Here is a 27,067-nt window from a genome sequence, read left to right as displayed (position 1 = left end):
TCTTGTTAATCTCTGCAGCTGAGGGTCTGTCACATTGTACCTGCCTGGGGGGGTCCTTAGTATTGGGGTGCTGCACCTGTACCCCTGCCTGGGGGCGTCCTTAGTATTGGGGTGCTGCACCTGTACCCCTACCTGGGGGGTCCTCAGTATTGGGGCACTGCACCTGTACCCCTGCCTGGGGGGGTCCTCAGTATTGGGGCGCTGCACCTGTACCCCTGCCTGGGGGGGTCCTCAGTATTGGGGCGCTCCACCTGTACCCCTGCCTTGGGGGGTCCTCAGTATTGGGGTGCTGCACCTGTACCCCTGCCTGGGGGGGTCCTCAGTATTGGGGCGCTGCACCTGTACCCCTGCCTGGGGGGTCCTCAGTATTGGGGCGCTGCACCTGTACCCCTGCCCAGAGTGTTTGGCGTTTTTTACCCCCGCGGTTTCGCTCCTCAATAGTCGCCTTTGTTCCTCTCTTTGTCGCTGATCGGATAAATAGGAAGGAATTTAAGAATTTTGGCCTAATCTTTATTTTCTGTTCTGGATCTAATATTTTGGGAGGTTGAATGAGGACGCGGGGGGGATGGGGGGCGGGCTCCTACTGCTGCAGGGAGGGCAGACACCTAGGTGAGGCATGAGGACATAGTCTATGGGGTCCACAGAGATCAGCGGGGCCAATCTTATGACCGCACACAGCTGAGGGATTGTCGCAGTGTACCTGTCTTCCTGATACTGAAACATTGTAACAACCCATCAGCTGTGTACACGGACCAGACCGGCTCTGCAGTTATCGCTGTCTCCTGGGTCAGTGTATACTGGGCATCGGTCGTCTCCTGGATCAGTGTATCCTGGGCATCAGTCGTCTCCTGGGTCAGTGTATCCTGGGCATCGGTCGTCTCCTGGATCAGTGTATCCTGGGCATCAGTCGTCTCCTGGGTCAGTGTATCCTGGGCATCAGTCGTCTCCTGGGTCAGTGTATCCTGAGCATCAGTCGTCTCCTGGGTCAGTGTATCCTGGGCATCAGTCGTCTCCTGGGTCAGTGTATCCTGGGCATCAGTCGTCTCCTGGGTCAGTGTATCCTGGGCATCGGTCGTCTCCTGGATCAGTCTATCCGGGGCATCGGCTGTCTCCTGGGTCAGTGTATCCTGGGCATCAGTCGTCTCCTGGATCAGTCTATCCGGGGCATCGGTTGTCTCCTGGGTCAGTGTATCCTGGGCATCAGTCGTCTCCTGGATCAGTCTATCCGGGGCATCGGTTGTCTCCTGGGTCAGTGTATCCTGGGCATCGGTTGTCTCCTGGGTCAGTGTATCCTGGGCATCGGTCGTCTCCTGGGTCAGTGTATCTTGGGCTTCGGTCATATGCTAGGTCAGTGTATCCTGGGCATCATTCATCTTCTGGGTCGGTGTATCATGGGCATCGGTCATCTCCTGGGTCAGTGTATCCTGGGCATCGGTCATCTTCTGGGTCAGTGTATCCTGGGCATCGGTCATCTCCTGGGTCACTTTATCCTGGGCATCATTCATATCCTGGGTCAGTGTATCCTGGGCATCGGTCCTATCCTGGGTCGGTGTATCCTGGGCATCGGTCATCTCCTGGGTCAGTGTATCCTGGGCATCGGTCATCTCCTGGGTTAGTGTATCCTGGGCATTGGTCCTATCCTGGGTTAGTGTATCCTGGGCATTGGTCCTATCCTGGGTCGGTGTATCATGGGCATCGGTCCTATCCTGGGTCGGTGTATCATGGGCATCGGTCCTATCCTGGGTCGGTGTATCCTGGGCATCGGTCATCTCCTGGGTCAGTGTATCCTGGGCATCGGTCATCTCCTGGGTCAGTGTATCCTGGGAATCGGTCCTCTCCTGGGTTAGTGTATCCTGGGCATCTGTCATCTCCTGGGTCAGTGTATCCTGGGCATCAGTCGTCTCCTGGGTCAGTGTATCCTGGGCATCGGTCCTCTCCTGGGTCAGTGTATCCTGGGTATCGGTCGTCTCCTTGGTTAGTGTATCCTGGGCATCGGTCCTCCCCTGGGTCCGTGTATCCTTGGCATCGGTCCTCTCCTGGGTCAGTGTATCCTGGGTATCGGTCGTCTCCTTGGTTAGTGTATCCTGGGCATCGGTCCTCTTCTGGGTCAGTGTATCCTGGGCATCGGTCCTCTCCTGGGTCAGTGTATCCTGGGCATCGGTCCTCTCCTGGGTCAGTGTATCCTGGGCATCGGTCCTCTCCTGGGTCAGTGTATCCTGGGCATCGGTCCTCTCCTGGGTCAGTGTATTCTGGGCATCGGTCCTCTCCTGGGTCAGTGTATTCTGGGCATCGGTCCTCTCCTGGGTCAGTGTATCCTGGGCATCGGTCCTCTCCTGGGTCAGTGTATCCTGGGCATCGGTCCTCTCCTGGGTCAGTGTATTCTGGGCATCGGTCCTCTCCTGGGTCAGTGTATTCTGGGCATCGGTCGTCTCCTGGGTCAGTGTATTCTGTGCACCGCTTGTCTTTGTGGTTGCTGTACTCGCCTCTCTCTCTTGGACGAGGCCTCGGACGCACACAGTGCCCATTGTGCCCCGACCCTTCCTGCCCCGGCCTGCTGTTTCCCATGGGAATGTAGTGCAGACAGGGCTCCTGTGTCCTCGGGGGTCCGCCATATCCCCCTGTTCCACACACAGATGATTGTACTCGCTGTACAGATGAGGGGCTCGCTGCAGGTGACCTTAGTGTAATGTGGGCTGCAGTACAGCTGCCATAGCTGCAATCCTTCCCTCCCCCATCTCTGCCAGTCATGTGACTCCATGCAACTTTCTTAAAAAGTTCCTAAATGAACATGTGCGTCCTTCATTCCTGGAGGGGAATCATGAAGAGGAGGCTGCGGGGGCTCACAGAAACCTCGCCCCTCCCCCTGTGCTTCACAGCAGCGCTCATAGTGAGGTCATGTGGTCAGTAAATATTACAACAGTGGTGGGAGTGATGTACTCATCCCCTCCTCTGCCTGTACAGTAGGACCTCACTGTACACAGGTTTCCTCACTCTGTATAGGATCCCGGTGATGGGGGCTGTCTCTTGTCATGTGACCTTGAGCATCAATTACAGCTTCACAACGACGTCTTCTGCTAGTCGTCACAAGTCTCCTTATTGTCTGCTGAGACATGGCATACCACTGTCTATGATGGGTGCCCTAGGGTCATTGAGGTTCTGGGGTACAGAGTTACCAGCATGCGAGGACCCCCAGTCTCCGGGAGCCGGTCCGCAATGATACTGGGACCTTGATGAGCTGGGGCATGGAGATGTGGTGCTTGTACAACAGCACAATGACTGGATTTCTGATATTATACATGTAGCATGAGCTGTCACTGTTCCAGTCACACAGTGTTGAGTATGGACTAGACACACCTTCTGTACACTGTAACTAATTTAGTGAGTAGTATGTTTTATCACGTGTTCTATATTTACTGTGTTACTTAGTTAAAGGAGAAGTCCAGTGAAAATTTTTGTATTGCTGCCCAAACGTTATACAAATCCCCAATATACACTTATTACAGGAAATGCACATAAAGTGCTTTATTCCCTGCACTTACTACTGCATCAAGGCTTCATTTCCTGGATACCATGGTGATGTCACTTCCTGGATTACATGGTGATGTCACGACCCGACTCCCAGAGCTGTGCGGGCTGTGGCTGCTGGAGAGGATGATGGCAGGGGGACACTGAGGGACACAGGACACTGAGGGACACAGAGCATCCCTCTGCCATCATCCTCTCCAGCAGCCACAGCCTGCACAGCTCTCGGAGTCAGGGCGTGACCTCCCCATGTTATCCAGGAAGTGACATCACCATGTTATCCGGGCGTGACATCACCATGTTATCCAGGAAGTGACATCACCATGTTATCCGGGCGTGAAATCACCATGTTATCCGGGGCGTGACATCACCATGTTATCCAGGAAGTGACATCACCATGTTATCCAGGAAGTGACATCATCATGTTATCCAGGAAGTGACATCCCCATGTTATCCAGGAAGTGACATCCCCATGTTATCCAGGAAGTGACATCACCATGTTATCCAGGAAGTGACATCACCATGTTATCCGGGGTGTGACATCACCATGTTATCCAGGAAGTGAAGCCTTGATACAGTAGTAAGTGCAGAAGAGAAAAAAGCACTTAATAAGCATATCTTGTAATAAGTGTATATTGGGGATTTGTATAACTTTTGGGGAGCAATACAATACTTCAATAAGAATTTTTTGCGGACTTCTACTTTAATAAGAAGTAAGTAAAAAAAATAAAAAAAAAGACGAGTCCATCAAGTTTAACCTATAAATTACTGTGTTGATCCAGAGGAAGGCAAAAGTCTAATGAATCGTCCATGACAACATCATGTGGCAGAGAGTTCCACAGTATCACTGCTCTTACAGTAAAGAATCTGCGTCGATGTTGATGGTAAAATCTTCTTTCCTCTAGACGTAGAGGATGCCCCCTTGTCATGGTTACAGAGCTAGGAGTAAAAAGACCACTACAAATCTCTGTACTGTCCATTCATATACAGTGGTACCTCGGTTCTCGAACTTAATTAGTTCCAGGAGGCAGTTTGAGAACCAAGCAGTGTCTTTCCATAGGAAATAATGTAAATGTATTTAATTGGTTCCAGCACCCACCAATAATTACCTACAGTACACATATTGCATTGAGAAGTGCATCTCTACAGGACATTACAGATCAGCACTATATACTGTACAGGACATTACAGAACAGCACTATATACTGTACAGTACAATACAGAGCAGCACTATATACTGTACAGGACATTACAGAGCAGCACTATATACTGTACAGGACATTACAGAACAGCACTATATACTGTACAGGACATTACAGAACGGCACTATATACTGTACAGGACATTACAGAGCAGCACTATATACTGTAGAGGACATTACAGAGCAGCACTATATACTGTATAGGACATTACAGATCAGCACTATATACTGTACAGGACATTACAGAACAGCACTATATACTGTACAGGACATTACAGCACGGCACTATATACTGTACAGGACATTACAGAGCAGCACTATATACTGTACAGGACATTACAGAACAGCACTATACTGTACAGGACAGTACTATATACTGTACAGGACAGAACAGCACTATATACTGTATAGCACATTACAGAGCAGCACTATATACTGTAAAGGACAGAACAGAACAGCACTATATACTGTACAGGACATTACAGAGCAGCACTATATACTGTATAGGACATTACAGAGCAGCACTATATACTGTACAGGACATTACAGAGCAGCACTATATACTGTACAGGACATTACAGCACGGCACTATATACTGTACAGGACATTACAGAACAGCACTATACTGTACAGGACATTACAGAGCAGCACTATATACTGTATAGGACATTACAGAACAGCACTATACTGTACAGGACATTACAGAGCAGCACTATATACTGTATAGGACATTACAGAACAGCACTATACTGTACAGGACATTACAGAACAGCACTATACTGTACAGGACATTACAGAGCAGCACTATATACTGTATAGGACATTACAGAACAGCACTATACTGTACAGGACATTACAGAACAGCACTATATACTGTACAGGACATTACAGAGCAGCACTATATACTGTACAGGACATTACAGAACAGCACTATACTGTACAGGACATTACAGAGCAGCACTATATACTGTATAGGACATTACAGAACAGCACTATACTGTACAGGACAGTACTATATACTGTACAGGACAGAACAGCACTATATACTGTATAGCACATTACAGAGCAGCACTATATACTGTAAAGGACAGAACAGAACAGCACTATATACTGTACAGGACATTACAGAGCAGCACTATATACTGTACAGGACATTACAGAACAGCACTATACTGTACAGGACATTACAGAGCAGCACTATATTCTGTAGAGGACAGTACAGAGCAGCACTATATACTGTACAGAACAGCACTATACTGTACAGGACATTACAGAGCAGCACTATATACTGTAGAGGACAGTACAAAGCAGCACTATATACTGTACAGCACATTACAGAGCAGCACTATATACTGTACAGGACATTACAGAACAGCACTATATACTGTACAGGACATTACAGAGCAGCACTATATACTGTACAGGACATTACAGAGCAGCACTATATACTGTAGAGGACAGTACAGAGCAGCACTATATACTGTACAGGACATTACAGAGCAGCACTATATACTGTAGAGGACATTACAGAGCAGCACTATATACTGTACAGGACATTACAGAACAGCACTATACTGTACAGGACATTACAGAGCAGCACTATATACTGTAGAGGACAGTACAGAGCAGCACTATATACTGTACAGGACATTACAGAGCAGCACTATATACTGTAGAGGACATTACAGAACAGCACTATACTGTACAGGACATTACAGAGCAGCACTATATACTGTACAGGACATTACAGAGCAGCACTATATACTGTACAGGTTATTACAGAACAGTACTATATACTGTACAGAACAGTACTATATACTGTACAGGACAGAACAGCACTATATACTGTATAGGACATTACAGAGCAGCACTATATACTGTAGAGGACATTACAGAACAGCACTATACTGTACAGGACATTACAGAGCAGCACTATATACTGTACAGGTTATTACAGAACAGTACTATATACTGTACAGAACAGTACTATATACTGTACAGGACAGAACAGCACTATATACTGTATAGGACATTACAGAGCAGCACTATATACTGTAAAGGACAGAACAGCACTATATACTGCACAGGACATTACAGAACAGCACTATATACTGTACAGGACAGTACAGCACTATATACTGTACAGGACATTACAGAGCAGCACTATATACTGTACAGGACATTACAGAACAGCACTATATACTGTATAGGACATTACAGAACAGCACTATACTGTACAGGACATTACAGAGCAGCACTATATACTGTACAGGACATTACAGAACAGCACTATACTGTACAGGACATTACAGAACAGCACTATATACTGTAGAGGACAGTACAGAGCAGCACTATATACTGTACAGCACATTACAGAACAGCACTATATACTGTACAGGACATTACAGAACAGCACTATATACTGTACAGGACATTACAGAGCAGCACTATATACTGTACAGAACATTATACACAAGAAACCTTTAACAGAACCAGCAATTCTAGTACAGTAGTCACCAGCTCCTCACTCCTCCTTTATTGTATAGAGTCCCCCCCATCCCAGCACTGTAAGGGATGGGAGATGCACTCCAGCAGTTATACAGGACTGTATTGTATGTGAAGCCTCACCAGGTACAACCCACCATCCACGCTCTCAAAAACGTTCAGATACCGAGAACTTCAAGACTCGGGGCCCAAAAAGTGTTTGAGAACCTAAGCAAACTTTCCTTGAAAATACAGTTTGAGAACCAAGGTTCCACTGTATTTGTACATTGTAATCAGATCGCCCCTAAGACGTCTTTTTTCTAGTGTAAATAACCCCAAGCTTGATAACCTGTCCTGGTACAGTAACCCACGCATTCCCTTAAAGGGAACTTGTCACCCCCCGTGCCGGGGCAAAGCCCGGCCGACTCCCCGCTAGAGACCTGTATACTTACCCCAGAGAACGAAGTCCCACTCCTGGAGCTGCTCCCGCTGGTGAGATATCACCGTCAGAAGCCCGACGCGTGTGCATCAGAGATGAGTTCGATGCCTATAGAGAATGAATGGAGCCGTCATTCTCTGGGCATCGGACTCATCTCTGATGTGCGTGCGTCAGGCTTCCGACAGTGATATCTCGGCAGCAGGAGCGGCTCCAGGAGCGGGACTTCGTTCTCCAGGGTAAGTATAAGGGTCTCTAGCGGGGGGTCGGCCGGGCTCTGCCCCAGCACGGGGGTGACAGGTTCCCTTTAAGGGAATGCGTGGCCCTCCTCTGTACCCGCTCCAGTTCAGCTGTGTCCTTCTTATATACCGGTGCCCAAAACTGTACACAGTATTCCATGTGTGTGGTATAGTGATTTATAAAGAGGCAAAACTATGTTCTCATCTTTAGCATCTATACCTCTTTTGATGCACCCCATTATTTTATTAGCCTTGGCAGCTGCTGCCTGGCACTGATCACTAAAGTTGAGTTTACTGTCCACCAATACCCCCAGGTCCTTTTCGGAAGCAGTGTTACCCAGTGTTTTATTATGTAGGACATAACTGTACTTATTATTTCTACGGCCCAAATGCAGAACCTTCCATTTATCCACATTATACTTAATTTGCCATTTCTCCGCCCAAGCCTCCAGCTTCTCCAAATCCCTCTGTAAAATGATATTATCCTCCTCTGTGGTCATTACCAAGTTTAGTATCATCTGCAAAAATGGAGATTCTACTCTGTAGCCCCTCAACAAGATCATTAATAAAAATATTAAAAGGAAGCGAACCCAACACTGACCCCTGTGGTACCCCACTAGAAGTTGTTACCCTTCAATGACCCCCCTCTCAGCCAGTTGCCTATCCATTTACATATATTTCCCCCTAGTCCCATCATCCTCATCATGTCTCTGTGTATCATTCCTGTGTGTTCTCAGGGCCGGCGTTAGGGGGGGGCAAGCAGGGCAAATGCCCAGGGCCCCCATCCCCCAGGGGCCCCCTCCCGCAGTTCCAGTGGAGAGGAGAGCACAGACAGCGTCCTCCAGCGTCTGGCAGTGATCCCCGGCTGCTGCTATCAGGGGTCACGCAGAGGCTGCAGGACGCTGGGCTCCGTGTCTGCTCCCCCTCCCCCTCCCTCCAGCTCCTCTCACTGCACGTGACTTCCTGCTCTGGTGTGGAGCTGTCGGGACGATGGAGGAGAGGGCTGCCGGGTGAGGATGACAGCCTGCTGCTGCTGCTGCTAAGGAACATGAGGGGGATTCACCACTACACCCAGCATGCTAGAGGGAGTAAGTATTCTGTACATGTAGTGTGTAATGTGTATGAATGTAGGTGTATAATGCATGAATGTAGTGTGTGTTACATGTCCTGTGTATAGTGTATGGACTGGATGGTTTGTATCTGTATAATGTGTTTTCATGGGTGTGTGTGTGTGTATATATATATATAATGGTGTGTGTGTATATATATATATATATATATATATATATATATATATATAATGGTGTGTGTGTATTAGCACTGCTGACTCCAAGTGTTGAGGTGAATAGACTGTATATAGGAGCTGCAGCCATTCTCCGGCCTCATCAGTCCTATGTAATTGCTGCAGCTCCTATGTATAGTGTATGATGACATCACTAAGGCAATACGGTGTATTTTATTGAGAAAAAAATAAGGTGGTATTCAGTCCTTAGGTGGTGGTCACTCTATGGCGGTATAATTGGTCTGTATATAGTGTCATTATGCAGTGGTCACTCTTTGGCATTAATATTGGTCTGTATATAGCATATATACTGTATATAGTCATTACTGCCATAGATTGACTACCACATAATGACACTATACAGACCAATATTACCGCCATACAGTGACCATCACATAATGACTCTATATACACACTATATACAGACCAATAGTACAGCCATAGAGTGATCGCCACATAATGTTGGTCTGTATATAGTGTGTATATAGAGTCATTATACAGGGGTCAGTCTATGGCAGTAATTTTGGTCTGTATATAGAGTCATTATGCAGTGGTCACTCTATGGCGGTAATATTGGTCTGTATATAGAGTGTATATAGAGCCATTATACAGGGGTCAGCCTATTTCAATAATATTGGTCTGTATATAGAGTCATTATGCAGTGGTCAATCTATGGCGGTAATAGTGGTCTGTATATAGTGTGTATATAGAGTTATTATGTGGTGGTCAGTCTATGGCGGTAATATTGGTCTGTATATAGCGTATATATAGAGTTATTACTGCCATAGATTGACTGCTACATAATGACTCTATATATACACTATATACAGACCAATAGTACAGCCATAGGGTGACAGCCACATAATATTGGTCTGTATACAGTGTATATAGAGTCATTTATTATACAGTGGTCAGTCTATAGCGGTAATATTGGTCTGTATATAGTGTATATAGAGTCATTATGCGGTGGTCACTCTATGGCGGTAATATTGGTCTGTATATAGTGTATATAGAGTCATTATGGGGCGGTCACTTTATGGTGGTAATATTGGCCTATATATAGTGTGTTTTCTTCAATAACGGTATGGAGGTAATATTTGGTCCTGATTATAGTGATTTTTTTTAATTAATTTTTTTAAAGCAATTCATATAAATAGTTCTTGTGTTTACACCACTAGCGGCAGTCCTGACATGTAGGGGCAGTCCTGGCATTTAGCGACTATCCTGGCATTTAGCGGCAGTCCTGGCATGTAGCGGCAGTCCTGGCATGTAGCGGCAGTCCTGGCATGTAGCGGCAGTCCCAGAATGTAGCGGCAGTCCTGACATGTAGGGGCAGTCCCAGAATGTAGGGGCAGTCCTAACATGTAGGGGCAGTCCTGGCATGTAGGGGCAGTCCTGGCATGTAGGGGCAGTCCTGGCATGTAGAGGCAGTCCTGGCATTTAGCGGCAGTCCTGGCATGTAGCGGCAGTCCTGACATGTAGCGGCAGTCCCAGAATGTAGCGGCGGTCCTGACATGTAGGGGCAGTCCCGACATGTAGGGGCGGTCCCGGCATGTAGCGGCAGTCCTGACATGTAGCGGCAGTCCCGGCATGTAACCTTCTGAACTGAGTAAGGGCCCTAATACATGGAGCGAAAATTGTCCGAATCAGGACGCTATCGCTCTGTGAGGACACTGGGGAACATGATCAGGTAGTATTAATCACAGACACGGCCTGAGGACACCAGGGAACGTGATCAGGTAGTATATATCACAGACATGGCCTGAGGACACCGGGGAACGTGATCAGGTAGTATATATCTTTATTGTTTACTATATACAGCAAGGATTGCACACACATCACTAATGATATACTGTATATATACACATAGGGGGAGATTTATCAAACATGGTGTAAAGTGAAACTGGCTCCGTTGCCCCTAGCAACCAATCAGATTCCACCTTTCATCACTCAGATTCTAAGTAGGTGGAATCTGATTGGTTGCTAGCGGCAACTGAGCCAATTCTTCTTTACACCAGTTTGATAAATCTCCTCCATAGCTTTTGCTGTAGTAGGCTCTCTAAGCGAGCTCCATTCTACCCGATTGGCGCTCACTTCTGCAGAATATCAGGCCGTGTAATACGGCCTTAAAAGTGGCCGTATGCTTCCAATAACTGCTGGCTGAACATTCCTTCAGCTGACAATTATCTCTCCCATCTGGTCCCGTCCTCACCATACACAGAAATTTGGCACATCTGAGTTTTCCTGTGTTTTCTATAAGAGGGGAAAGCCATAGCCATACAGATCTGATGGCGGCTTATCTCTCTTAGAACAAAGAGGTTGGGCATTGATTTTCCATCAAGCTCGACCCCCTATGTCCACTGATATAATCTATCAGAGGACTGTCCAGAGAGCCCGATATACCTTACACTGATGGCCGAACCCACCAGGAGCAACAGGTACCACCAACAAAAGAGTAAAATGTATGGGTACCTTAAATTGTTGCTAAAATATTTCAGCATTTGGGGCCCCACCTTTAACTTTGCCCAGGGCCACATCTAGTCTAAAACCGGCCCTGTGTGTTCTATGTCGCTGTGTATCATTCCTGTGTGTTATATGTCGCTGTGTATCATTCCTGTGTGTTCTATGTCGCTGTGTATCATTCCTGTGTGTTCTATGTCGCTGTGTATCATTCTTGTGTGTTATATGTCGCTGTGTATCATTCCTGTGTGTTATATGTCGCTGTGTATCATTCCTGTGTGTTATATGTCGCTGTGTATCATTCCTGTGTGTTCTATGTCGCTGTGTATCATTCTTGTGTGTTATATGTCGCTGTGTATCATTCTTGTGTGTTATATGTCGCTGTGTATCATTCCTGTGTGTTCTATGTCGCTGTGTATCATTCCTGTGTGTTATATGTCGCTGTGTATCATTCCTGTGTGTTATATGTCGCTGTGTATAATTCCTGTGTGTTATATGTCGCTGTGTATCATTCCTGTGTGTTATATGTCGCTGTGTATCATTCCTGTGTGTTATATGTCGCTGTGTATCATTCCTGTGTGTTATATGTCGCTGTGTATCATTCTTGTGTGTTATATGTCGCTGTGTATCATTCCTGTGTGTTCTATGTCGCTGTGTATCATTCCTGTGTGTTATATGTCGCTGTGTATCATTACTGTGTGTTATATGTCGCTGTGTATCATTCCTGTGTGTTATATGTCGCTGTGTATCATTCCTGTGTGTTATATGTCGCTGTGTATCATTCCTGTGTTTTATATGTCGCTATGTATCATTACTGTGTGTTATATGTCGCTGTGTATCATTCCTGTGTGTTATATGTCGCTATGTATCATTCCTGTGTGTTATATGTCGCTATGTATCATTACTGTGTGTTCTATGTCGCTGTGTATCATTCCTGTGTGTTCTATGTCGCTGTGTATCATTCCTGTGTGTTCTATGTCGCTGTGTATCATTCCTGTGTGTTCTATGTCGCTGTGTATCATTCCTGTGTGTTCTATGTCGCTGTGTATCATTCCTGTGTGTTATATGTCGCTGTGTATCATTCCTGTGTGTTATATGTCGCTGTGTATCATTCCTGTGTGTTATATGTCGCTGTGTATCATTCCTGTGTGTTATATGTCGCTGTGTATCATTCCTGTGTGTTCTATGTCGCTGTGTATCATTCCTGTGTGTTATATGTCGCTGTGTATCATTCCTGTGTTTTATATGTCGCTGTGTATCATTCTTGTGTGTTCTATGTCGCTGTGTATCATTTCTGTGTGTTCCATGGTGTTGCTGTGTATCCTTACTTTTAGATGATGTCTCTGTGTATCATTACTGTGTGTAATATGGTATCACTGGCTACTCATTCCCCGCTCACTGCCGACGCCACCACACGCAGCGGCAGCAAGCGGATGAGTACAGAGGGGGCCACCCGGATGATCGCTAGATCGGCCAGGCAGCCCATAGCAGATAGCAACAGTCTGCTGCCGACGGCAGAATATCGATGCTATACTAGTCGTTTGTCTTTCAACATGTTGAAAGACAAACGACAGCAACGATCAGCCGACATTGTTCATGTCAGCTGATGGTTGCCTTCTATTACACAAGGTGATTATTGGCCGTATTTGCTGAATATGGCTGATAATCATTTTGTGTAATAAGGCTTTTACATGGTGTCACTGTGTGTTATATCGCTGTGTATTATTCCTGTTACATGGTGTCACTGTGTGTTATATCGCTGTGTATCATTCCTGTTACATGGTGTCACTGTGTATTATATCGCTGTGTATCATTCCTGTTACATGGTGTCACTGTGTATTATATCGCTGTGTATCATTCCTGTTACATGGTGTTCCTGTGTATTATATCGCTGTGTATCATTCCTGTTACATGGTGTTACTGTGTATCATTCCTGTTACATGGTGTCACTGTGTGTTATATCGCTGTGTATTATTCCTGTTACATGGTGTCACTGTGTGTTATATCGCTGTGTATCATTCCTGTTACATGGTGTCACTGTGTATTATATCGCTGTGTATCATTCCTGTTACATGGTGTCACTGTGTATTATATCGCTGTGTATCATTCCTGTTACATGGTGTCACTGTGTATTATATCGCTGTGTATCATTCCTGTTACATGGTGTTACTGTGTATCATTCCTGTTACATGGTGTTACTGTGTATCATTCCTGTTACATGGTGTCATTGTGTGTTATATCGCTGTGTATCATTCCTGTTACATGGTGTCACTGTGTATTATATCGCTGTGTATCATTCCTGTTACATGGTGTTCCTGTGTATTATATCGCTGTGTATCATTCCTGTTACATGGTGTTACTGTGTATTATATCGCTGTGTAACATTCCTGTTACATGGTGTTCCTGTGTATTATATCGCTGTGTATCATTCCTGTTACATGGTGTTACTGTGTATCATTCCTGTTACATGGTGTTACTGTGTATTATATCGCTGTGTATCATTCCTGTTACATGGTGTTACTGTGTATCATTCCTGTTACATGGTGTTACTGTGTATCATTCCTGTTACATGGTGTTACTGTGTATTATATCGCTGTGTATCATTCCTGTTACATGGTGTTGCTGTGTATCATTCCTGTTACACGGTGCTCCTGTGTATTATATCGCTGTGTATCATTCCTGTTACATGGTGTTACTGTGTATTATATCGCTGTGTATCATTCCTGTTACATGGTGTCACTGTGTATCATTCCTGTTACATTGTGTTCCTGTGTATTATATCGCTGTGTATCATTCCTGTTACATGGTGTTCCTGTGACATAACATTACTCTGTGTTACACATCGCCCTTCCTGCCGCGCTCCGCTGTCTATTTCCTCAGTCTGTCTCGGTGTATCGCTGCAGCATCACATACAGGAGGATCCTCTGGCCACCGGCCAGCTCCTTACCAGGCAACAGGACTGTGCAGTCAGCTGACTGCCGGTGGATCGGTGTCATGTTAGATGCGTGTTTACATGTGTCAGGTTTCATGTGATTGTTATAGTGCCGTACCCATCCAGGCCTCCATGGTAACATGATGTAATATCCTGGGTTTATGGCGTGTCAGTAAGATGTCTGGCCAGGGTGGTGTATTACAGCACATGGGGACATTGTACACCCCTGACCGGTCATGTTATGAGAAGTGATGGTCGTGGTCTGTAGGGGGCGCTAACATCACTGCTACACGGCTGGGACCACACTCCACCTACACACACAAGCACCCTCTAAAAGGGATTGACAATGTCAGACACAGCTCTGCTATACATCACAGGCATAAAGCAGAGCTCAGTGTTGTGCCTGCACATACTCCGCACCCTGTATTAACCCCCGGTGTGCTGAACACTGCAGCTCTGTCCTGAGTTACAGGGCGGGAAGAAAATTAACTGGAAGGTGCGACAAGCCAAGTGTTCTCGTAGTGAATGTGTAACCCAGGCCGGAAACTATTAATTTACCATGAATGAGGCTGCGGAGGAGGAGAAAGCATCATGTCCGCTCTCACTTCTGCTTATCCTACAATGTGAATGAGGCAGAACTGTCATCCCGTACAATGCAGGAGGACGGTGTGTGAACACTGACTAAGATACAGGTAACATAGCGTGAGGCTACAGAGGCAGCCACTTCGTCATATATCCTGTATTATACTCCAGAGCTGCACTCACTATTCTGCTGGTGGGGTCACTGTGTACATACATTACATTACTTATCCTGAGTTACATCTTGTATTATACTCCAGAGCTGCACTCACTATTCTGCTGGTGGGGTGACTGTGTACATACATTACATTACTGATCCTGAGTTACATCCTGTATTACACTCCAGAGCTGCACTCACTATTCTGCTGGTGGGGTCACTGTGTACATACATTACATTACTGATCCTGAGTTACATCTTGTATTATACTCCAGAGCTGCACTCACTATTCTGCTGGTGGGGTCACTGTGTACATACATTACATTACTTATCCTGTACTGATCCTGAGTCACATCCTGCATTATACTCCAGAGCTGCACTCACTATTCTGCTGGTGGGGTCACTGTGTACATACATTACATTCCTGATCCTGAGTTACATCCTGTATTATACTCCAGAGCTGCACTCACCATTCTGCTGGTGGGGTCACTGTGTACATACATTACATTACTGATCCTAAGTTACATCCTGTATTATACTCAAGAGCTGCACTCACCATTCTGCTGGTAAGGTCACTGTGTACATACATTACATTACTGATCTGTAGTGACCCCCAGCTTATGGGCTATTGGCAGGCAGTATTATATACAGCAGCTGCTGTGTGTCCTGTATCTGCAGAGATATATACATGATGTGTGCTCCATTTTGGTTACGTGTGTAGATTGTCAGGACATATCACAGCAGGTGAGAGGCCAGATATCCAGTAGCCCCCGTGCAGCTCTGTGATTCCTTCTCAGCAACTTCTAGGGTTATCGGTTTTATGTTCCAAAGGTCAAAAAAATGCCCTTTGTCAGGTTTCACCCTCACCCTGCCCCCCTGCACTCTCACCCTACTCCCTGTACGCTCCCAATGCACCCTCACCCTGCCCCCCTGCACTCCTACCCCCTGAATGCTCCCCCTGCACCTTCACCCCCACCCTTCTTCCCCCTGAACAATCCCCCTGCCCCCACTACCCACCACCACTGTGTATTCACCACTAGTGTGTCAGGACATCGTTGAATGGTAAATGACATCAGTGACTGCTCATACATGGTGTAGGCGGGGGCAGATCCTTCATAATAATAATATTTATTTATATAGCGCCAACAGATTCCGCAGCTTATTACAACTCGGCATGCTTATGGGCTATGTCTGTAGGGTTTAGCGTTATTTGTCTTGTTATCCTCTGTGTGTTGCCTCCTCTGGTGACTCCTAACCTTACAGATAGAGTCCAGGGGCCCCTGAGCGCAGTGGGGATGGGCAGGGACCTGTAGCTGTTACACTGGGCGGCCCTGCAGATAGAGCTCTATCCCCTCCCCCTATACTTCCTATGGTATGACGGCTGCAGGATCATGTGCCGTACACTCGGTCCAGAGGAGCGTGCTAGGTCAGTCGTGCTGTGACCTGATATTAAAGGGGTTATCCAGCGAAAATCTTTTTCTTTCAAATCAACTAATATCATAAAGTTATACAGATTTGTAATTTACTTCTATAAAAAAATCTCAAGTCTTCCCATACTTATTATCTGCTGTATGTCCTGCATGAAGTGTGGTTTTATTTTCAGTCTGACACAGTGCTCTCTGCTGACATCTCTGGCCGACACAGGAACTCTGTCTAAGTTTTCAATGGATCCCCATAGAAATCCTCTCCTGCTCTGCACAGTTCCTGTCTTGGACAGAGGTGGCAGCAGAGAGCACTGTGTCAGACTGGAAATAAAACAACACTCCCCACAAGACATACAGCAGCTGATAAGTGTGGGAAGACATGAGATTTTTTAATAAAAGTAAAGTGCAAATCTGTATAACTTTCTGATACCCGTTGATATGAAAGAAAAAGATTTTCGCTGAATAACCCCTTTACGGATCTGGGCGACATTTCTTCAAGTTTTTTTTGCTGTTTTCACAAATGTTCCCTTCCCTTCTTACACACATGGAAACCATCAGCAGGCAGGTTTGCTGCAGTTGGGAGGATTTACACGCAAAGCCGCCTCAGGTATCCGGCATTCACGCTTTTCATGTTCAGCACTGCCAGACATCTTCATTAGAAGGTAGTAGGCCGATAATAAGAGCCTCCGCCCTGCTTGTTGACAGGTAGAATTGTTCTAATTAACTAGAATATAAGTACAATTGTGAGAAAAGAGCTACAGTAGCATGCTGGGAGTTGTAGTTTGCCCTATTGCCTAGCTGTATGTGTCAGAGCATTCAGCGCGTCTCCTCTATCCCGCAGGTCGCCCATGTCAGCGGTGTAGGAGCCTTGCAGGCGCGTTTCGTGATGGGGCGCAGGTGACAGCTGAGGATGCTCTTCACTGAGAAGCTTCGTGAGAAGATATCACAGGCCTTCTACCGCCATGGTCTGCTGTGCGCCTCCTACCCCATTCCCATCATCGTCTTCACAGCGTTGTGCATCATCGCCTGCTGGTAAGTCCCAGTTGTCGTACAGGATTATGTATAGGTAAGTCCCAGTTGTCGTACAGGATTATGTATAGGTAAATCTCAGTTGTCGTACAGGATTATGTATAGGTAAATCTCAGTTGTCATATAGGATTATGTATAGGTAAGTCCCAGTTGTCGTACAGGATTATGGCTGTGTTCACACAACGTATCAGACCGGCTATTCCGTGACCCCGGCCGGGTCATGGAACGGCCGGTCTGTGCCCGGATCATCGCAGCCGGTACTTACGTACCGGCCGGATGATCCGTCCGGCCACAGAGCTCTGATGCCACAGAGCTCCCCATAGGGCAGTGAATTCCGGCCGCAGAAAACTGACATGTCAGTTATTTGCGACCCCGTATGGGATCCCGGCCGGGGGGTATACGATGTGTATATGCTCCGGCCGGGATCCCATATCAGATAAGGTTATGTTGTGCTCCGCAAAAAGTACGGCCGTACTTTTACGTAGTGTGAACATAGCCTATGTATAGGTAAATCCCAGTTGTCATACAGGATTATGTATAGGTAAATCCCAGTTGTCATATAGGATTATGTTCAGGTAAATCCCAGTTGTCGTACAGGATTATGTATAGGTAAGTCCCAGTTGTCATATAGGATTATGTATAGGTAAATCCCAGTAGTCGTACAGGATTATGTATAGGTAAATCCCAGTTGTCATATAGGATTATGTATAGGTAAATCCCAGTTGTCGTACAGGATTATGTATAGGTAAATCCCAGTTGTCGTACAGGATTATGTATAGGTAAGTCTCAGTTGTCGTACAGGATTATGTATAGGTAAGTCTCAGTTGTCGTACAGGATTATGTATAGGTAAATCCCAGTTGTCGTACAGGATTATGTATAGGTAAATCCCAGTTGTCATATAGAATTATGTATAGGTAAATCCCAGTAGTCGTACAGGATTATGTATAGGTAAATCCCAGTTGTCATATAGGATTATGTATAGGTAAATCCCAGTTGTCGTACAGGATTATGTATAGGTAAATCCCAGTTGTCGTACAGGATTATGTATAGGTAAGTCTCAGTTGTCGTACAGGATTATGTATAGGTAAGTCTCAGTTGTCGTACAGGATTATGTATAGGTAAATCCCAGTTGTCGTACAGGATTATGTATAGGTAAGTCTCAGTTGTCGTACAGGATTATGTATAGGTAAATCCCATTTGTCGTACAGGATTATGTATAGGTAAATCCCAGTTGTCGTACAGGATTATGTATAGGTAAGTACCACGTGTCGTACAGGATTACGTATAGGTAAGTCCCACGTGTCGTACAGGATTATGTATAGGTAAATTCCAGTTGTCGTACAGGATTATGTATAGGTAAATTCCAGTTGTCGTACAGGATTATGTATAGGTAAGTACCACATGTCGTACAGGATTATGTATAGGTAAGTACCACGTGTCGTACAGGATTACGTATAGGTAAGTCCCACGTGTCGTACAGGATTATGTATAGGTAAATTCCAGTTGTCGTACAGGATTATGTATAGGTAAATTCCAGTTGTCGTACAGGATTATGTATAGGTAAGTACCACATGTCGTACAGGATTATGTATAGGTAAATCCCAGTAGTCGTACAGGATTATGTATAGGTAAGTCTAAATTGTCGTACAGGATTACTTATAGGTAAGTGCCAGTTGTCGTACAGGATTACGTATAGGTAAGTCCCAGTTGTCGCACAGGATTACGTATAGGTAAGTCCCAGTTGTCGTACAGGATTATGTATAGGTAAGTACCAATTGTCGTACAGGATTATGTATAGGTAAATCCCAGTTGTCGTACAGGATGTGTATTATGTGCGGTATAGATGGTGAGCGTGCGCGGCCCTGTCCCCCATCCTGTCACACCCTGCACCTTTGTTGGTTCTGTGTGGCCCATGTGGTCACCGCTCCTTATTCCTGAGGGGTGAGTCACCAGTATACACAGATAATATATACAGTGTGTATGTGATGTAATATGTATAGACACGCAGGCCTGGCATGTGATCCCCTGCATTGTATAGATCTATATATAACACACAGCTCACACTCTCAGTAAGGTCATGGGAAACAATCACTTCCTGAAGTGCAGCTATAATGGACACGAGACCCGTCCACCCCGAGCCCCATCTATATCTGTGCAGGAACCATGCTACATAAAGCTGTCATCTCTGCTGCGTGAGGTGTAGAGAGAGTTTGCATGTTCTATGCAAAGAAGCTTGTGTGCTGTATAATGTGATACTGAGCGAGCCTCCTGAATGACACTATCATACACCGGTGGTTGTCACCTCTGCCTCCCCTAGTATAGTTGTGCTCTCCCGGTCCTCTTTCTATTGTTTTCCTGCAGTATGCGCTCATCAGGGCCCCCCGCAGACTTGTTTAGAGCAGCGTCTGACCTTTACTACAGTTACTGATATTACCGGCCGGACCACTTCACAGCACCAGCATCCTGCACCCTGACATCACAGTCTCCTGCATACTCTTAGTTATTGTTTTAGTTTTTGATGTTACATAATCCTCATTGAGCTCCATGTGTGAGTGTAAGGCTGATGGCACTGCAGCACAGGCCGGCTGTATAGCGGGGGTCTGCGGCACAGGCTGGCTCTGTACTGGGGTCTATGGCATGGGCTGGCCCTCTACAGGGTTCTGCAGCACAGGCCAGCTCTATACGGGGGTCTATGGCACAGGCCTGCTCTGTAGTGGGGGTCTATGGTACAGGCCGGCTCTATATGCTGGTCTGTGGCACGGGTTGGCCCTGTACAGGGGTGTATGGCACGGGCCGGTCCTATACATGGGTGTGTGGCACAGGCTGGCTCTATATAGGGGTCGATGGTACAGGCCGGCCCTATATAGGGGTCTATGGCATGGGCTGGCTCTATATAGGGGTCTATGGTACAGGCTGGCTCTATATAGGGGTCTATGGCATGGACTGGCCCTGTACAGGGGTCTGCTGCACAGAGGTGTGATAGAAGTGAGTGGGGAGAATTATAATGACTTTCTTCTCCTTATATACAGGGGGGTTCCTGTGATTTTTTTTTTTTTTTACATTTTATCAATAATTTCTTGTCCCTCTCAGCTCTCCGCTCCTGAAGCTGCCGCTACCTGGCACGGGACCCGTCGAGTACATCACCCCCGTGAAGGATTACTCCCCACCTCCAGCAGAACTAAGCCCAGGTGACCAGAGTGACCGCCCCGATTGGGTGAGTAGTTATTTCACCTCATTCTCCTAATGGAATCACAAATAATGGCCCCTCAGCAGTCTAGGAAAGATGGGTGACACTCTTCCTAGAAGGAAATCTGCAGGGTGATCCACATCTGATGGGGAGGGGAAAAAATAAAGAAATTTATTATAAATGACCTCAGCGAGAACTGGACCCTCCTCATAGTAAATGGGGGTCTGTGTGTGTAAGGGGCATCGACCAAGATGGGACCACTTGGCTGTTTCTCCACCACAGAGTTTATCCCATTATATACTTGCCTATTAGGAATCATACTGGAGTGAGTTGTAGTACCAGGGCTGGCATAGGCTCACCCCCATGTCCTTTACACCCGCTCCATACACAAAAACCAGACAGAGCAGATAAGTCCAGGAAGCGACCTTGGCCTGGACTGTTCTCTTCTCTTATCTGTTCACGTGTAGTGATGTTATCTGCGCCGGAAAGATCTGATTACCGACCTTAGTACCAAGATACAGACAAGGCTGAAGGCTGACACACTGACACAGCAGCGGCGGCTTCCCCAGAGGCCTGATACCCTGTACCGACAAACCATAGGATGTCTGCATCACTAAGGGCCCTATTACCTGGGATGATTATCGTGCAAAAAATCAGTATATCGTTCTGTGTAATTGCAGGCAACGATCAAAAAATCGTTCGTATGTCATTGATTTAGATCTGAACCTAAAATTATTGTTAATCGTTCGCTGTAATTCCACATTCGTTCGCTCAAGTTCCGCATTTTTTTTCACTTATCGTTCAGTGTAATTGCACATTGTTCAATTTTTTTGCTGGGATCAGAAGGAATAAACGATCATAGTAATGAACGTTACTAGCGACCATTGTTCTGTGTAATATAGTGAACGATTTCAGGTAATGATAAACAATCTCGTTTGCAATCGTTTATTGTTAGTCGTTAATCGTTAAAAATCGCTCTGTGTAATAGGAGCCTAAGAGCCCAAATCCTGCAGTAGGCCCCAGATAACTAACCACACACTGCTTGGACCTCAATGTTATATCTGTGCTATATGTCCACCAGAATGTGCATACATTGCCTTACTGATCCCAACTTACATCCTGTATTATACCCCAGAGCTGCACTCACTATTCTGCTTGGGGGGGGTCACTGTTTACATACATTACATTACTTATCCTGTACTGATCCTGAGTTACATCCTGTATTATACCCCAGAGCTGCACTCACTATTCTGCTGATGTGGTCACGGTGTACGCGGAGTAAACATCTTTGACTCCAGACTGATACATTGTAAGAAACATGAGCATAGTAGAGATTTGTACTGAATCCATTAGTAACAGACCCTCAGCTCTTTGTCTAGTCTGTGGGAGGTGCGGCCTGATGTAATAAATCTATAAGTATTGTATGATCTGCGTGTTACGCGTTTGTGCTTGTCCTTCAGTATCTAGGCCGGCCTGTCGCCTACATCCAGCAGGTTCTGGTTAAGGGGGTCGTATCACCATGGGACAAGAACTTCCTGGCTGTGGACGTCTTTCGTTCGCCTCTCTCCCGGGTGTTCGGATTAGTGGAAGAGATCCGGAACCATGTGCTGAGAGAGAGGTAAGTCTGACAAACATTTCTGCATTGGAAACAGTCAGCAGTGTTGAATTAACACAAACCTGACATGTTAAGGAGATTATTAGCTGGCCAATATCTTTTTTGCAATGATGTCCAGACTGTCACTCCACTGCTGTTGCAAAACTACAACCCCCAGCATGCCAGGACATGCTGGGGTTTGTAGTTTTGCAACAGCAGTGGAGTCAGTGCTTTACAGCAGATAATAACGACTTTACTCTTTTTTTGTCACATCCAGGACCAGTGAGAAGAGCTTAGAAGACGTTTGCCTGCAGGTGACCGACCTTCTACCAGGGCTGAGGAAACTCCGAGACAAACTCCCAGAACATGGCTGCCTCCTCCTGTCCCCAGGCAACTTCTGGCAGAACAACCGAGAACTGTTCAACAAGGACCCCGACCTCATCCGGACCATTCAGCAACATGAGCCCAAGACCCTGCAGACGTCAGCCACCCTCCGAGGTAAGAGAACTCCGCACATCAGCCTGATCCCTCCATATTGTGTGCAGCGGGATGACCCCTTTCCGCTCCTGTTTCCTACAGATTTGCTGTTCGGCGTGCCCGGGAAACAGAGCGGCGTCAGCCTGTATAATCGCAAGCGGATCGTGTCTTACACCATCACACTGGTGCTGCACAGATACGATGCAAAGTAGGTCACGAGAGTACCGCCATTGTTACTATCTCAGTTGCAGATAGTACACTGTAACAAACCTTCCCCTGTGTGCGGTCACCTTATATTATCCATCTGTGCCAGGTTTCTGAGCAGCCTGAGAACCCGTCTCCGCCAGCTCTACCCGCGCACCAACTGCACCAACCGAGGGCAGAATATCATCCATGTCCACTTCAAGGAGGAGATTGGAATAGCAGAGCTGATTCCGTTGGTCACCACCTACTTCATCCTTTTTGCATATATCTACTTCTCCACCAGTAAGTGTACACACCCGAGGTGGGCAGTTAGACCCCGACCCATGTCTTCTAATATGTCAAAAGTTTTTTTTTAATAAGACATACTCGGTTGTTCACAGAAAAAAATATTTTTCGTCAAATCAACTGGTGCCAGAGATTTGTAATTTACTTCTATTAAAAAATCTCCAGTCTTCCAGTACTTATGGGCTACTGTATGTCCTGCAGGAAGCAGTATATTCTCTCCTGTCTGACACAGTGCTCTCTGCTGCCACCTCTGTCCATGTCAGGAACTGTCCAGAGAAGTAGCAAATCCCCATAGAAAACCTCCAGACTGGAAAGAATAAACCAATTCCTGCAGGACATACAGCAGTTGATAAGTACTGGAGTACTTGAGATTTTTTTTTTTTTTTACTTACTATTACTACATTTTATTAACTTTTTTTTTTTTTCTTTAAAGGGAAGATTGACCTGGTGAAGTCCAAGTGGGGCCTGGCCCTGGCAGCAGTGGTGACGGTCCTGAGCTCACTGCTCATGTCTGTGGGATTGTGCACCCTCTTTGGGCTAACACCAACCCTCAATGGCGGGTATGTATGAAGAATCCTATTAAAAATGTCAGAAGGTGGCAGTGGCGGAGTCATTGGAGACCAGTAATGTTATCGTCTGACCTGTCTGGTGGCTTATAGCTCTATATACTGATCCCCTCTCTATATATGTTCTTGCAGGGAGATCTTTCCTTATCTAGTTGTGGTCATCGGATTAGAAAATGTTTTGGTGCTGACGAAATCTGTTGTGTCCACTCCGGTAGACCTTGAGGTCAAGCTCCGCATAGCACAAGGTGAGTGATCCCCGGGTCATGTGGCTGTAGGAATAGCAGATTGGATTCTGTTCTAATCTCTCTCTCCGGTACTTTTAGGGTTAAGTAATGAAAGCTGGTCCATCATGAAGAACATGGCCACTGAGCTGGGAATTATACTGATTGGATATTTCACTCTGGTTCCTGCTATTCAGGTTAGTGTGATCGTCCATGAGCCGCCCAGAGATATCATCGATGATCTGTTCTGTACACACAATGTACCTGCCGGGGATTCCCTGGTGTCTGTGTGTGCAGAGTGGTGCGGTGGATGGTGTCAGATCAGACCATAGAGGACATTGCTCCCATGGACTCGTTGAACCATTGCATCTCATTGCTACTGTTACAGCAATCCCACAATGCAACATTCAGAGCTATATGCATCGGCTTCTACAGCCGGCTGTGCTGTTAGCATTAAAGGTGTGAGCAGAACAGCAAGCCGTGGCAGCGCTTCTAGGGTCAGTGACTGAGTGTTCCTCTGAATACTTTAAAGCTTTAATTCTATGAATACTGAGAATGTGGAGACAGCAGCCTGGAGTCTAGGATCTCAGCTTAGGACCCTGGGGGCTGTTCTCACAGCAAGGACTGGGAGTCATCCTCTCGGATCACAGGAAGGATTGGGGAGGCATCCTCTGCTCCTGGGAGGGATCCTCTCAGATTGCAGGAAGGATTGAAGGCGTTCTCTAGGATCACAGAAACTATCAAAGTGTTCCCTTTGTGCTAATGTTTGGGGTTATGTATTATGAATTGAAGGTCACGTGGACATCATGATGCCTTGATCGTGACACAGGGGGGTCATCCTCTAGACCAGTGCTTCTCAAACTTTTTCTACTGGAGCCTCACCCAACAGACCAAGGCAATGCCTGGGCCTCACCAGACTGACCAAGAGGGTGCCTGGGCCTCACTATCTGTGGTGAAAGTCCATTTAAAAGCTGAAAATAATGCTAGAGCTACCTTTCACCTGTCTCTCAAGCTCTATATATTAATAAAGCAAGTTCAAAATATATTAATAATGTTGTTAAAATGGAAATTTTTGCAAACAGCAAAAGAACTAAACAGATCATAGTACTTTGTGAAAACTGGCTCCCCAGCTGGGCCTCACCAACAACCAGGGGGTGCCTCATTGGTGAGGCCCGCCTCACAGTTTGAGAAGCACTGCTCTAGACAGTAAAGACTAGTCTAGCATTATGTGGTCGCCCCGCATCAAATCCTTTTCCCGTTTCTTCTCTCTCCAGGAGTTCTGTCTTTTCGCTGTGGTCGGGTTGGTATCAGACTTCTTCCTGCAGATGTTCTTCTTCACCACCGTTTTATCCATTGACATCCGCAGAATGGAGGTATGGGCTGAGCCCAGGAGGATTCTGGTAGATTTCTGGGAATCATAGTGTTAATCTTTGTGGAGATTTCCTTTATTACAGCAGGTTAAAGGAGAAGTCCGACCAGACCTATTTTTTAGCAAGTGCTGGGGAGGATAAAAGAAATAAAGTGCTTTTACCTCCACCCCTCCGGTCCCCGGGCATTTCCTGGTCTGAGCGGGGACCTGGGAGGGAGGAGGACATGGCTCCCGCAGGGCACACGGGTTTCCTGTTTTTTGCTTATTGCAGAAGTCAGGGAACATGTCAGGCCCTGAGGTGATGATTCTTGCTGGTATTTATAACCCGCACCCTTGTGATTTGCAGCTCGCTGACCTGAACAAGAGGATGCCAGCTGAGGCTTGTATGCCGCCATCCAAACCTTTATCTCGTCCAACAAAATACGAGCGTCAGCAAGCCCTGCGCCCCAACACCCCCCACACCATCACCCTGCAGCCCTTCCGGAACCTGCGCCTGCCCAAAAGACTGCGGCTCATCTACTTTTTTGCCAGGACACGACTGGCGCAGCGGATCATCATGGTAAGCAGGAGCCGTATAGATCTTGATGTAAGTGCCAGTTTGTCTAGAGTCAAATTCAAAATGCTGCTGCTTCCTGTGCAGTGCATTGTGGGAGCTTAGATGTTAGGTCACATGGCTGAAAGCAGAATTTTAAATGCAGCTCTGAACCTGCATAGAGAAGATTCCACAGATGAAAGGTTTTTGATGGCAAATATTCATTCACCCAGAATTTATCATCCAATCCTTTGGTTGTTTCTGTAATTTATAGGTTCAAAGATTTGATCATAGATATTATGTAACACGCTGCTCTTTTCCGTAGGCAGGGACCGTTGTGTGGATTGGCATCCTGCTATACACTGACCCTGCTGGCCTTCGTACCTACCTTACCACAGTTCAGGTCACACAGCAGAGCCCTCTAGGGGGCGCTGTAGTGCCACCCATTCCTGTGCCCGTCATGCCAGTTTCAGACCCCCAGAGCTCCCTCTCTATCCTCCCTACCGGCTCCTCCCAACTCCTGGAGAACCAGTCTCAAAGAGACCACAAGGACATGATGGAGACCCTTAGAGGGGCACTGGAGGGAAATTCCAGGGGCAGCTGGGCAGAAGGGCCGCAGAAGGACCAAAGCAAAGTCGGACCAGAGATCAAGGAGGACCAGTCCTATACGGAGGTCACTTGGGGCCCTGAAGATGAAGAAACCTGGCGCAAACTCTCCTTCCGCCATTGGCCAACTCTCTTCAGCTACTATAACATCACCCTGGCAAAGAGGTAAGTGTGTCTCTTAAAAAAAACTTGAATAATGGTGATGGATGTGTTAAAGAGGTTATCCAAAATTAAAACAAGCCTTTAGGTTGTGTGCAGTATTCTAACAGTTTCTGAGGGA

The 27,067-nt window shown here is 46.3% G+C and overlaps 2 protein-coding genes across 3 annotated transcripts in view; one reads left to right on the top strand and one right to left on the bottom strand.

Moving 5' to 3' along the window:
• SCAP (SREBF chaperone) overlaps window positions 1-27,067 on the top strand; it is a 39,641-nt gene that overhangs the window by 5,413 nt on the left and 7,161 nt on the right. The window contains exons 1-13 of one of the 2 annotated variants that reach the window (XM_069959199.1): window positions 15,118-15,248; window positions 17,558-17,748; window positions 20,837-20,960; window positions 22,394-22,551; window positions 22,805-23,025; window positions 23,107-23,212; window positions 23,318-23,490; window positions 23,927-24,053; window positions 24,192-24,304; window positions 24,383-24,477; window positions 25,555-25,653; window positions 25,996-26,208; window positions 26,507-26,952. In XM_069959199.1, coding sequence (XP_069815300.1) covers window positions 17,627-17,748; window positions 20,837-20,960; window positions 22,394-22,551; window positions 22,805-23,025; window positions 23,107-23,212; window positions 23,318-23,490; window positions 23,927-24,053; window positions 24,192-24,304; window positions 24,383-24,477; window positions 25,555-25,653; window positions 25,996-26,208; window positions 26,507-26,952 — 1,997 coding nt within the window. In that variant the 5' untranslated portion in view covers window positions 15,118-15,248; window positions 17,558-17,626. Of the gene's footprint in view, window positions 1-15,117; window positions 15,249-17,557; window positions 17,749-20,836; window positions 20,961-22,393; window positions 22,552-22,804; window positions 23,026-23,106; window positions 23,213-23,317; window positions 23,491-23,926; window positions 24,054-24,191; window positions 24,305-24,382; window positions 24,478-25,554; window positions 25,654-25,995; window positions 26,209-26,506; window positions 26,953-27,067 lie in introns of those variants that run through there. The other variant, XM_069959198.1, reaches the window with a different exon arrangement.
• LOC138784219 (uncharacterized) lies at window positions 1,344-2,525 on the bottom strand. Its single transcript, XM_069959726.1, has one exon. The coding sequence runs from the start codon at window positions 2,523-2,525 to the stop codon at window positions 1,344-1,346; it is 1,182 nt and encodes a 393-aa protein (XP_069815827.1).

This window comes from Dendropsophus ebraccatus, chromosome 2 (assembly GCF_027789765.1).
Source record: "Dendropsophus ebraccatus isolate aDenEbr1 chromosome 2, aDenEbr1.pat, whole genome shotgun sequence".
NCBI classification, from domain to species: Eukaryota; Metazoa; Chordata; class Amphibia; order Anura; family Hylidae; genus Dendropsophus; species Dendropsophus ebraccatus.
Note: the sequence above shows the minus strand (reverse complement) of the source record. Positions and strands in the feature narration are given on the sequence as shown.